Source organism: Pangasianodon hypophthalmus, chromosome 16, assembly GCF_027358585.1.
Source record: "Pangasianodon hypophthalmus isolate fPanHyp1 chromosome 16, fPanHyp1.pri, whole genome shotgun sequence".
Lineage (NCBI taxonomy): Eukaryota > Metazoa > Chordata > Actinopteri > Siluriformes > Pangasiidae > Pangasianodon > Pangasianodon hypophthalmus.
The window spans coordinates 5,007,814-5,020,150 of NC_069725.1; the positions used below are offsets into that span (position 1 = coordinate 5,007,814).

General features: G+C 39.5%; 1 protein-coding gene across 3 annotated transcripts in view; it reads left to right on the top strand.

Moving 5' to 3' along the window:
- sgk1 (serum/glucocorticoid regulated kinase 1) overlaps nt 1-9,419 on the top strand; it is a 37,652-nt gene extending 28,233 nt beyond the window's left edge. The window contains exons 1-10 of one of the 3 annotated variants that reach the window (XM_026945003.3): nt 3,375-3,529; nt 4,570-4,645; nt 5,106-5,181; nt 5,269-5,457; nt 6,159-6,290; nt 6,726-6,962; nt 7,175-7,270; nt 7,373-7,528; nt 7,620-7,709; nt 8,266-9,419. In XM_026945003.3, coding sequence (XP_026800804.1) covers nt 4,575-4,645; nt 5,106-5,181; nt 5,269-5,457; nt 6,159-6,290; nt 6,726-6,962; nt 7,175-7,270; nt 7,373-7,528; nt 7,620-7,709; nt 8,266-8,433 — 1,215 coding nt within the window. In that variant the 5' untranslated portion in view covers nt 3,375-3,529; nt 4,570-4,574 and the 3' untranslated portion in view covers nt 8,434-9,419. Of the gene's footprint in view, nt 1-3,374; nt 3,530-3,559; nt 4,454-4,569; nt 4,646-5,105; nt 5,182-5,268; nt 5,458-6,158; nt 6,291-6,725; nt 6,963-7,174; nt 7,271-7,372; nt 7,529-7,619; nt 7,710-8,265 lie in introns of those variants that run through there. The other 2 variants (XM_026945002.3, XM_053240776.1) reach the window with 2 other exon arrangements.
- Nucleotides 9,420-12,337: the final 2,918 nt, after the last annotated feature.

Below are 12,337 nucleotides of genomic sequence, written 5' to 3' on the forward strand. Positions count from 1 at the left end.
CTAGATAATGTCTAGCTATTATATCATTATAAGGAAAATAAACATGTATAATATAACTTTAAAATCTTCTGAGAAATCCTGTCAGGTTAGCTCATGCTAGCTGTCTACCTAGCAGTAAAGATGATAAACGTTTAAACCATCAGTTAACCTTCAATTTTGTCAGGTTAGCTCATGTTAGCTGTCTGTCTAGCATTAGCAGTAAAGACTATAAACGTTAAGGTATATGACTTAAAAATCCTCTCAGATATCCAGTCAGATTAACTCATGCTAGCCATCTGTCTAGTGGCAGTAAAGATGATAAATGTTTATAAATATGACTTAAATATCCTTTCAGAAATCCAGTCTTGTTAGCTTATGCTAGCCATCTATCTCGCAAAAGCAGTAAAGACTATAAACATTATGAGATAAAACTTAAGAAATCTGCTTAGAAATCCTGTCTAGTTAGCTTATGCTAGTCTATCTAGTGGCAGTAAAGAGGATAAACCTTTATAAATATGTCCTCAGAAATCCTGTCAGGTTAGCTCCTGCTAGCTAGCTGAATATAAAATTTTTCTATAAATGAGTTTAAAGATGCTTTCTTTTGATGGGAATGTGCAGAGAAGACTTATTGTAGTAATGTACAACTTGTCTAATGAATTTAACTGAGTTTGTTCAGCATTTATGGCTCCAGCCAAGGTACAAAAGAAGACTCTGATGTGTGTGTGTGTAAAAAAATAAATAAATAAATAAACAAACAAACAAACAAAAAAGCCCTTATAAACCATTTTGGATTGAAAAAGGTAGTGGGGGTTAAAAAAAAACAAACCTGTTTGATTAACATGCTTTTCTAGGAGCTCCTGAAAGATGATAACAAAGTAAATGTAGGCCTGTTTATTGTCAGCACTGATGGCTCTTGTTCTGATTTTTTTTCCTAGCTGTTCTTGGTTGAGTGACGTCTGATGTTTTTTCCTAGCTGTTCTTGGTTGAGTGACGTCTGATGTGTCTTTACCTTTTCTCTGAGTTCATCACTTCAGTCCAGACATCCATCCAGTCAGTGTGTTGCTGATGACTGTTTTGTCTGTTGCTGTTTTTACATCCCAGAAGTTGGGCAGTTAAATGAATGCTTTTGCAGAGAATCAAATTTACAAGCAAATGACAAATTTTCCACTAACCCTGTAGATAGTTGCTTTGATTTTGCTCCAGAGCTGCAAGGTTAATGAAGTAATGAAGCCCTTTAGTACCCAAAATTTTGTGCAAATACATGTTCATATCTTCATATACTTGCTTATAAAAGTACATAATGTCATTTTCAAGTAAACAATTTCATTAAATAGAGGTGAGAGTCTGAACTTACAAACATAAGTTCAGAGTACAACTTTATTATAATCTGTATCATTTCCAGCTTCCTGGTGCAATCCCACCTTCACACTTTGGGAGGTGGGGCCTATAGGGGTTGGAATTATACCAAATTGCGCTAAGGAGAAAAAAAGAGTGATTGTCCAATATAGCTGCTCCCAGATGTGGTTAATGATTTCATACATTGCCCACAATACCATTCAACTACCTACTGATAGTGGTGCAGTGGGATCTAACCCTTCTTTCATCTCTGCTTAAGGGGAGTGATGCAGCGGAGCTTTAGTCCTGTAGTCTGTCCAGCTCTCTCACCTCCTCATCTGTACATTCTGCTCAAACAGATCAGTTTCCAAAGCTTCAACTTTCATGCTAATCTCGCCGTCAATGCCATTGTGCTTGTCATCTCATAGATCCCTATCTAGCCGAGCTGAGTCTCTGCTGTAACTAAGCTCAACTGCGTCAAATAGCTGCATTGCATTTTGGATCTTTGAGTCAAATGTTTGTGCCAACATCTCCACTGGTGAATTTCTTATTAATATGACATTGAAAGTCACTAGAAAATGGTGAGATAGAAAGGAAACTCTTGCTTTTTTGTTTCTAGAAGCTTCTTCTTCATCTGCAAGTGGCTGTGGATAAAAGCAAGACTGTAAACGTAGAAGACTTTCTAATATACCAAAAAATGCATAGCACACATTGTAAGAGAATGGTGGGTTGTGTGTGCGGTTGTTGAACTGCATACTCTAAGAAAAATGGGTACTAACTTGTACCATTCCTTGTATCTGGAGTGGTACTCTTAAGCGCAACTTTTGTGTGTATCTTTTTCCTAGAAAGGGGCATACAGTGTACCTTTAAAGCTTTACTCTGAAAGGCAATTATGCTCCAATTCTGTACCTTTAAATCTTTTTTAAAGGTTTCAGTTGAAAGAAACCTATTAAAGGTACAATAGCAACAAGGAAACGTACAGTTCAGTGCACTCTCTTCTGAGAGTGCATGAACTGCACTAAATCATACCATGTGTCACCTCTGTGAGAACTCTTGACCTGGTTTTAAACACACTTAATATCTGTCAGGTTGGCCTAAATCTGATAAGGAGTCTTGGATTGCATGTGATAAAGTAAACTTTTCCAGGTTGAGTTCACTTCTCAGGAGGCTCATAAGGCGATCAGGAGCATCGAGCGACTCAGAGGTTTGTGTCTTGGAGGCTTTTTGAAATGTTGTATTGAAACAATAAGCTATAGCTTATTTAAATATATAATCAGGTAACATAAACATAAATCAGGTATCAAACAGCATCTGGAGCTGAACTGTACCATGGATGTCCTTTTATACACTTTATATATAATCCAGCTTTGGGCTCACCCCCACACCACATCTGGAGTAAAGGTGCACACAGAGATGTTTGCATTGTTCGAGCACTTTCCTAGTGGCATGCATGAGCTCATTTTTTTTTTTTTAGTTTATTAATATAAATGGATAGAGCACTGTGATGGACAGAATCGCAGAGTTAATCAGTGAGGGTCCCTGCATGAATGTTTTCCACAGTTTAGCCCTGTAGCACTGGTGCAGACTGGATTTGTGAGGGACATTACCCATAGGTTTTTACTGTCGCATGAATGAAGATAAACGTTATAGCTCCCCCTCGAGCTGAAGTCAGGGTTGCCAGATTGGTGCTTTTGCTTGGAATGTGAACAGGAACATTTCAGTGTTAGTTCATTTGCATGGTTTCTGAAGGGCTCTCATTAATTTCAAACTTAAACACCACACTGGAGACTTTGATGGTGGAAAAATGTATATATTAGCCTACATAAATAGATTGCACTGCATTGCAATCATGCATCTAGAATGAAATAACTTCACAGACACATCAAAACACTGATAAAGTTTATTCTCTGTTGTAGAGAGGAAACTTCTTAGTTATTTCTTAGATTTTAAAAAAGAATGTACATGTTATTTTTTTTTAAAAAATGTGCCCTTGTGAATGGATTTGGAAAAGTTGATTGGAAAAAATCTGGCAACACCGGCTGAAGTTTTTGGCACTTACTCACTGTTGTCGGCGTTGCGCGAGCCATCCGGTGCAGTAAGGAGAGAGCGCGAGCTCACTCACTCACTTCTTATGGGCTCGTGGAGTCACCGGCAAACCGAAGTGAGCTGAGCGGAGTCGGTGTGCTGTCTGTGGCCGGAGACTTTCTCCGATCAGGTAGGACGTTATGTGTTGTAAAATGATGTCTTTAGTTGAAAGCGCAGAAGAAAAACTATTTCCATTCATTATTGTGTAAGATGCGTTAGCTTATCATTTGTCTAGAGGAATGTTCCTCGTTTTGTGTTCACACATGTACATATGACTCAGCTCTTGAATAAAAAAAAAAAAAAAAAAAAATGTTCTTAATTTTTTTAATCACCTATGATGTTAAACAGATGCTTGGTAGTGTTTATTTGGCTCTGTCCACAGGCTGTGTTGAAGTGTGAGATGCAAAATTGTGTGCTGTTTACTAACAGGATAAATTACTTTACAGTGTCATTTTTCATTCCTTTATAGAAAGGTTTTTGGTTAGTCTTTATGCCGGGTTGCCAGATCGCAGGTTTTACCCCCAGGCTGTTTACTAATTTAAACCCGCTCAGTTCACTGTAAATGCCACATATACATATTAACTTCGAAGAACAATTAAAACGAATAAAATTGACTAATATTTACTTCAATGGCCTAAGGCATCTGACGAAAATAGGTCTACTCGGAAAGAAAAAGGGTTAAAACCACACTCAATCTGGCAACCTGGTCTATGCGTGAGAAATCCGATTTTTGTCCTTTGCAATGGAACGTTAGCGGCGCGCGCGTGGGAGGGGCGTGGACTCGTGACTTATTACTATTCAGAGCGCAGTCGCGTCTGATTGGTCGACGAAGCGTTCGAAAGTGTCGACAGTCCCCGCCCACAGCTCGCCCCGCTGTGTGGTATAAAGTGAGGAAAGAGCAGTGTAGGAGTTCAGTGAGGCTTTTGTGTCGTTTTGGGTTCGTGCCCGCGCTGGAAAACTACAGCTACAGTCATGACCATCCAAACGGAGACGAGCGTGAGCGCTCCCGCGATGACCTACTCTAAAACAAGGGGACTGGTGGCTAATCTCAGCGGTAGGCTTTCATTATAGCGGCAATGAATGGAGCTCCTTCAAGCCAACCTGCTTCAGTGGAAGAATATCAAATGACTCCTTTTATCTTTTCTCTCTCTCTCTCTGTCTGTCTTGCAGCTTTTATGAAACAGAGGAAAATGGGACTGAATGACTTTATTCAGAAACTGGCGACCAGCTCCTACGCCTGCAAGCAGTGAGTATTCAGTTCACTACTGAAAAACAAACAGATTTAGTGGGGAAAAACAAAACAAATGCTTTATATAGTTCATGCTATATGAACTTTATATATTTAGCTGTATATATATATATATATATATATATATATATATATATATATATATATATATATATATATATATTATCTATTATCTATATAATATCTATTTATAAGAACATTACTTTTTCCTCCAAAAAACAGATTAAAATAATTTTTTCAAAAATGTGAAATTCTTAACAGAGGATTTTTTTGCATTGCATTGCATTGCATTGCAATATTTATGCACAATCTTCAGACACAAAAATTCCAAATACAGACAACGAGTAAATGCATGCAACATCATCATATACGCTAGCAAATGCAGCTTGTTTCTGTTTTATAGTAAACTGCACTACTGAATGCACTTTTTGGATTAATTCTGGTCTTTCTTTCTTAGCCCAGAGGTGGATTCCATCCTGACCTTGACACCACCGCAAGATCCCGAGCTGATGACGAGCAACCCCTCTCCTCCTGTAAGTACCTGCATGCCTGTGCTTATGCACACATGATACACCCACAAAGTGGCATAGGTCTGACCGTGACTCTGTCTCGTCCTGTAGCCCAGTCCATCTCAGCAGATAAACCTGGGGCCTTCGTCCAACCCGACTGCTAAGCCCTCCGACTTCAACTTCCTGAAAGTTATTGGAAAAGGCAGCTTCGGAAAAGTTCTTCTGGCTCGCCATCGTGGCGATGACAAATTCTATGCGGTTAAAGTGCTACAGAAGAAAGCCATCCTGAAGAAGAAAGAGGTGCGATATGTGATCTCTTTAAATAGGCCAGACTGGGTTTAGTGTCTAGTGTCTTTTTTGGCTTATTCCCGATAGTCTCTGATTAAGTAAAATCTTTTGGGATATTTAGTACTTATTAAAGGGATACTCCACCATTTCTCAATCTACTGCATCTGTAGCGTGTGTGTGCTTACCACAAACAAAAATTTTGACGCATTTCCGTGTTGTAGAACAGCAAACAGTCTAAGGTCAGTAAATCTTTAAGAAGGTATTTCCTCTAAAAGTAGTCCCATGTCTAAAACAATTACTTGTACATCTTTAGAGAATCATTTCCAAACAGTTTTGAAGAATTCGTGCATGAATTTTACGTTTAAAAGTATGTTTCGCAAAACGTTTTACTCAATTCTGCAACCTTGACTTCCATTATGAAAGAGTTTCAAGCCAAAAGGTGTTGAGTCAAATACAGGGAAACATGTTAAACCTGTTGTCTGTGGTAAACACACATGCATTTTAAATGTGTCAGATAAAGATTGGGTTGCTAAACATTGGACTTTTCCTTTAATAAGTTTACATTCTTTAGTTTAGTTTGAGTTTCAATAAAAAAAATAGAGCAGAAGCTCATAGATGATTTTGCTGGTAATTAGAATTGGGATGTTGTCTATCTTGTCTGATTCATCTGCTATAAAACTTTGACCCTGACCTTGTTGCTTTGTACGCTGCAGGAGAAACACATCATGTCTGAACGTAACGTGTTACTGAAAAACGTGAAGCACCCGTTCCTCGTGGGCCTGCATTACTCCTTCCAAACTGCCGACAAACTCTACTTTGTGCTGGACTACATCAATGGAGGAGAGGTAAGACTATCCCAGTGTGTTTATGGAACATTTCAGTGTGTAAAATGGAGAACATGAGAGAGGTAAAGTGAATAGAGACAAAGTAAGACAGTGAGGGGGAGACAGACGGAGACAGAGACAGAGAGCGGATATCCCTTCTGTGCTCTTTAAAGGGAGCTATTCAGGAAATGGCTGGGAGGGCCCGTGTGTGTGTGTGTGTGTGTGTGTGTGTGTGTGTGTGTGTGTGTATGGGGGCAGCTCAATTTAGCAGTGATGGAGCTTTGGTCCTGTGTGTGTGTGTTGTATCTTTCAGTAGAGTACACTCTCATTTCCTCCCATTGTTGGAGGAGTGAAGAGTGAAGAAAGCTCTGATTAAATATGGCTCATAGGATGTAGAACCAAGGACTTAATCATTCTCTCTCTCTCTCTTTTTTTTTTTTTTGCTTTCTCTCTTAGCTGTTCTATCACCTTCAGAGGGAACGGTGCTTCCTGGAACCCCGTGCCCGTTTCTATGCTGCTGAAATCGCCAGCGCTCTGGGCTACCTGCACTCTCTGAACATTGTCTACAGGGACCTGAAGCCTGAAAACATCCTCCTGGACTCACAAGGACACATCATCCTAACAGACTTCGGCCTCTGCAAGGAGAACATAGAGCCTAACGGAACCACGTCCACCTTCTGTGGGACGCCGGAGGTACGTACCATCCGTCTCTGCTATTTGACAGTTACCATAGAGACTACTGGAGCTGAAATGGCTCTATTTTGTTCTTGTCAGTTTTAGTGTCTCTTGTAATGGAACAAAGGCGCTAAATAAATACCTTTCCTTAGATGGCACTTTTTATCTCAGCCTGTGACAGGAGAAATCCACTTGAGCTCTTATTTACATTCTTTCTCGTTGTCTTTCAGTATTTGGCTCCAGAGGTGTTGCATAAGCAGCCGTATGACCGGACAGTGGACTGGTGGTGTTTGGGTGCTGTGCTCTATGAGATGCTGTATGGCTTGGTGAGTATTGCATCATACAAGGAACCACATCAGCTATATAATTACACCCACCACCGAGACCGGAGTTTTAACCCTGCACTTTTTTTTTTACTTGGCCCACAGCCTCCGTTTTATAGCCGCAACACAGCGGAGATGTACGACAACATCCTGAACAAGCCGCTGCAGCTGAAGCCCAACATCTCCAACGCTGCCCGCCATCTGCTGGAGGGTCTGCTGCAGAAGGACCGTACCAAGAGGCTAGGCTGCACTGATGACTTTGTAAGTGTGTTGTTTGAAGGCATCATTGCCTGAAACATGAACGAACATTGTTATCCAGTGGCTCATGTTCTTCTTGTTGCTTTGTTTACAGAATGAGATCAAGAACCACATGTTCTTCTCCCCCATTAACTGGGATGATCTGAATGCTAAGAAGCTCACTCCTCCCTTCAACCCCAATGTGGTATGTTCCATTATTGTGCTGTAGTTTCTAGTAAGGATAAGGGTCATGTTAGCGGAGTGTATCCATGTTCCCATGGCCGTATATTCCCCAAGGCTCTATGTTTCCTTAGCTGTACATGATGCATTAAGGACATTTCATAAGGTTCGTAAGGTTCCTAAGGTCATGGGTGGGGTCATAGGGTCACCAAAGGTCACACCCTAAAGCAGAGACATTTTTAAATCTTACTTAAAAGAAATCCTTTATAGAAATGATTTAACTGTTTTATTAATGAAATTAGCTAATTAACACAACTTCAAATGAATTACTGAACATATAACCAAGGCCTGCACACTGACCTACTTTTCTCTACAAAATTTCAGTGAGGCATAGAAACCTGGGAATATAGGGCTGTTCCCAAAATCACAAAAATAAAACATAAAGTGCTGGGAATATGGGAATGACTCCATTGATGACACTTTTATTTATACCATGATAAAATGAAATGATTCTCATGTTTAAACATGAATCCATGTATGACTGTTCTTCAAGCTAATTAATTTTTGTGTGTTTTTTTCAGACTGGCCCCAACGACCTGCGGCACTTTGACCCAGAGTTCACAGACGAGCCGGTGCCAAGCTCCATCGGCTGCTCCCCAGACAGCGCTCTGGTGACGGCCAGCATCAGCGATGCGGCCGAGGCCTTTCTGGGCTTTTCCTACGCTCCTACTATGGACTCGTACTTGTAGCCTGTCACCATGGAGACACCATCCCATAGACTCTGAAACCGTAGCTCATTGCCATGGAAATGCCGTCCCATGGAGTCCCACCTGTAGTGCATCACTATGAGAATGAAGCCAGCCCCATTGCCCCGCCCCCAGATTGGGGGCCCCTGTTTGCACATGGCCTTAGGCAGCTCCATAGGCCTTGGTTTAAAGGCCTAAATCGTACACATGAGAGAAGTGACTTTCTTTCATCATCGTTGTCGTCTTGTTTGTCTACGCAGAGCATGGTTACTTCTCCGCTTACATACGTCCTGGTCAGACTGCTCTGGATGGACAGACAGAGAGAGAATGTGCAGGAGTACTAATGGACTTTAGTGTTTTTTTTTTTTTTCCACCCACATACTGTATTCGAGGGTATTGCTGTTGTCAGAATGTGAATGCTCTGTTTCCAGAGGACTGTGTGTACATGTGCCTTCATCCTCCCTCTCCCTCATGAGTCCTCTGGGTCATATGACCACAATCTGTCACCGATTGCATGACCTCAGGTTTGGTTGCACAATTAGCCTATGATTTAAGCATCACATTTCAATTTTTATTTTCATCATCTGTCCATATTTCATTCCCCTTGATTGAGTGGGCAAACGCTGGAAGGGATCTGCTGCTATGTATGCGTGTAGATAGACGCCTGGACCGACCAATCAGACGCCTTCGTCTCACCTTTAGTCTTCCAGCCTCCTTTTGTGATGTAACGAAGCCGCTCAGAAAAAAAAAAAAAAGCATTCCGCCTGTGTCCGCTCACCACATTCCACTCGATATGACTGTGTACTGCTATTTAAGTTTGTTTGTATATTTTGAGTCTGTGTATTAGTTTTAATATATATGGAACAAAGCAACTAAGGATATGCTTACATGTAATGATAACTGTTAAACATGTACTGTAAAATTGTAAAATGTTTGATTTATGTGACTGTTTGGTTTGCAATAAAACAATATTGTTATTTTCCCCAAAATGTCCAGTTTTCGTCATTCCATTTACTGGATCTCGGGGCTTGTGATCTCTGGGTCTGGAATCAATCTTAATAGGGTTAAAATGTTGACTGCAAAACATCACAAAATCAGAGGGGAACCAATGAAAGCGTTTCGCTCTTCTATGGATGGCACACACAGACATACTGAGATGCCAATCTATATATTAACCTATTAAGCTTCCTGTATACCAGGATACGAATGCTGAAATTTTGATCGATCATCTCCTATTCATCTTTTGATCTCAATTCCAAATGTCTTCAGTGTATAGCAAAAACAAAAGAATTGGTCTTGCCATTAAAATAGTTTTGGAGGGGATTGACAATAAAATTCTCTAATCTAATGTAGAGTTACTCTGTATGTATACAATTAGATGTTATAGCTATTATATATAGCTGTTATATGTGGAGTAATTTATTATTTTTATTATTATTATTATTATATGTGGAGTGTATCAGACCTTCTCTACCTCATTCATCAACTCTGGTCCTTGAATACCCCCTTGTCTTGCACATTTGTGTTTTCCCTGCACCCAAGACACCTGATTGAACTAATCAACTAATAATCAGCCATTCTTGATTTGAAGCGGGTGTGTTAAAGGAAGGGCAACACTAAAATGTGAAAGAAGGGGGGGTACCCAAAAACCAGGCATGATTACAGACACTGTGCATGGAAAAAGCCAAGCTTTGGTCTTTACTTGTAAAGTAAGAGTGTATGTTGACTGTGTTTTGCTGGATCTGGTGTATTGGACCAAACACCAAGGCAAATCCCTAATACAGTTTGGTGTATTAAAGTAAATAAAGTGATTCATGATTCATAATAAAGTTTCCAGTAGGTATTGCTGCACCTTATACTTTCATATCAGTGCCTCATGTCAGAGAGACTGCTGTGCTGAGAATGATCTACTGAATGATAACATCTCAGTGGTAGTCCTATAGTGGTTCCTTTCCATGGATGGACATGGTAGAGGGGGCTTACACATTGTGCATTGCAACAGATGTGCTAACAATGCTAGCAGTGCCAATAAACTGCCTACACTATATGTCACTATGCATGGACAGGCATGAGAAAAGATACATCTGTATATTTATGGAGTGATTTTTCCCAGGCATTGAGCAGATTAACACTGAGCTGACGGGCTTTCTTCCTTTTTACTTTGCCCTTATAGCGCAAACTTGTGCGTCACTCCTCTTACACAACTCAGCCCATCTGACGCACAAACACAAACATTTACGGCCTGTCTTTGACCTTCTATGCAGTCAGGTCTCAAGTGAACTGCAATAAAAGTTGACATGAGTTATAGAAACCAGCGCTGCCTTTGAAACAGACATCAGATCAAAGATATGAGCCTAAATTCCTCTCATGACGCAACAAAAATGTGCATGCTCAGAGTGTGACAGGATATTGTTGATGGTGTACCACTTTGGTGGTAGTGAGTCAGACTCAAATTCTTACAGGACTACAAAAATTTCAAAAATTTCTTCAAATTTATCTAATATTCCTCACTATGAGATTACGATAAAACAATTAGATCATTGATCTATTGGCACATAATTTTTCTCCTTTCTAGGAAGAAATGTGAAATAAATATCCTTTTCTTGATGATATAGATTAATTGTAGAACAGCCTTTCAGGGGTAGGCCTCTTTTTAAATGGCCACCATTTCCGCTGTACTGGGTTCACAGCCACAGTGTTCTACTGCCCCCTATTGGTTCTCCTATTGATTAAACAAAAGTGAAAAGCTCAGTCCTTTCAAAACCAATCTTTCATTAAATCCATGGTTGCCAGCTTTGGTAGAGAAACAACAGAGGCTTTTAAACAATTATGCCAAGATGGACTAAAACCTAATGTGTTCTTCTGAAGCACTGCTCCTGATAATGACTGTGTATATAACATACATTACATATATGAGCTTAAAAATAGTTCAGCCAAAAGTAAATTGTACACATTTTCCCCACGAATGTAGTTGATCAGCCAAGTCGAGTGGTGTCTAAAACTTGCATTTTTAGTTTTAGAAATTAGAAATTTGCTAATATGTAAGCTACCAGTTTAACATTGCGCATTCTGCGTGACTAAATCTTACTATATAGATACAGTATGTAAGGAATAAAACATGACAGAGCAGTCTTTTATTGGAAAATAATCATCAACCAGGTGATGTGATGTGGCCTGATGCAAAGCAAGAACTTCTGTTACCACCCCGAGGTTGATTATTATCCTACAACAGCACGTCCCTAAATGTACCTCATATACCACATTAATAAGTCAGTCATTACAAGTGTCTTGCTTTTTATCAGTTTAAAGTTGCATTTAATTTTTATTGTGAAATGTTCATGAAATAAGTTTATTACTTATTGTCTATTATACCAGTTAAAATCAGTCATTCCCTCACCGACGTTTCTTTATTTTTCTCTCATGAAGTTAATCAGTCAAAAAATGCAGTTTGTCATGTTACTGAGAAAATGCAAAGTCCTGTGCCTTGACGAAGACTTACAACTTGCTTTACCTTCGATTGCTGACACTGGAGACTCCTTCCAAAAATGCAACATAAACCTCCAAATGCTTCATCATTTCAACAATTACACTTTTTTTTAAAAAAATAAATCCATTTATACAAATTCCTGTGTAAGCTGTTACTATAGAAACAAGAACATTAGAATAAGTGTATTATTATTATAAACCTGTGATTTGCCTTATAGCCAGAACTGCTGTCAGAGCTCTACACTACATCAACACTATTTTATAAATACTACATAATAAATACAGTATATTGTCAGGTATTATATCCGAATCACTTTGTACAATTCCGTCTTCAAATATTTTTAAAACAAATGCTGCTATATGACTGCTACTGTTTTTATCTGTGTGTTGTCCTTTCGTCTTGCACATTGCGTGTTGTTTT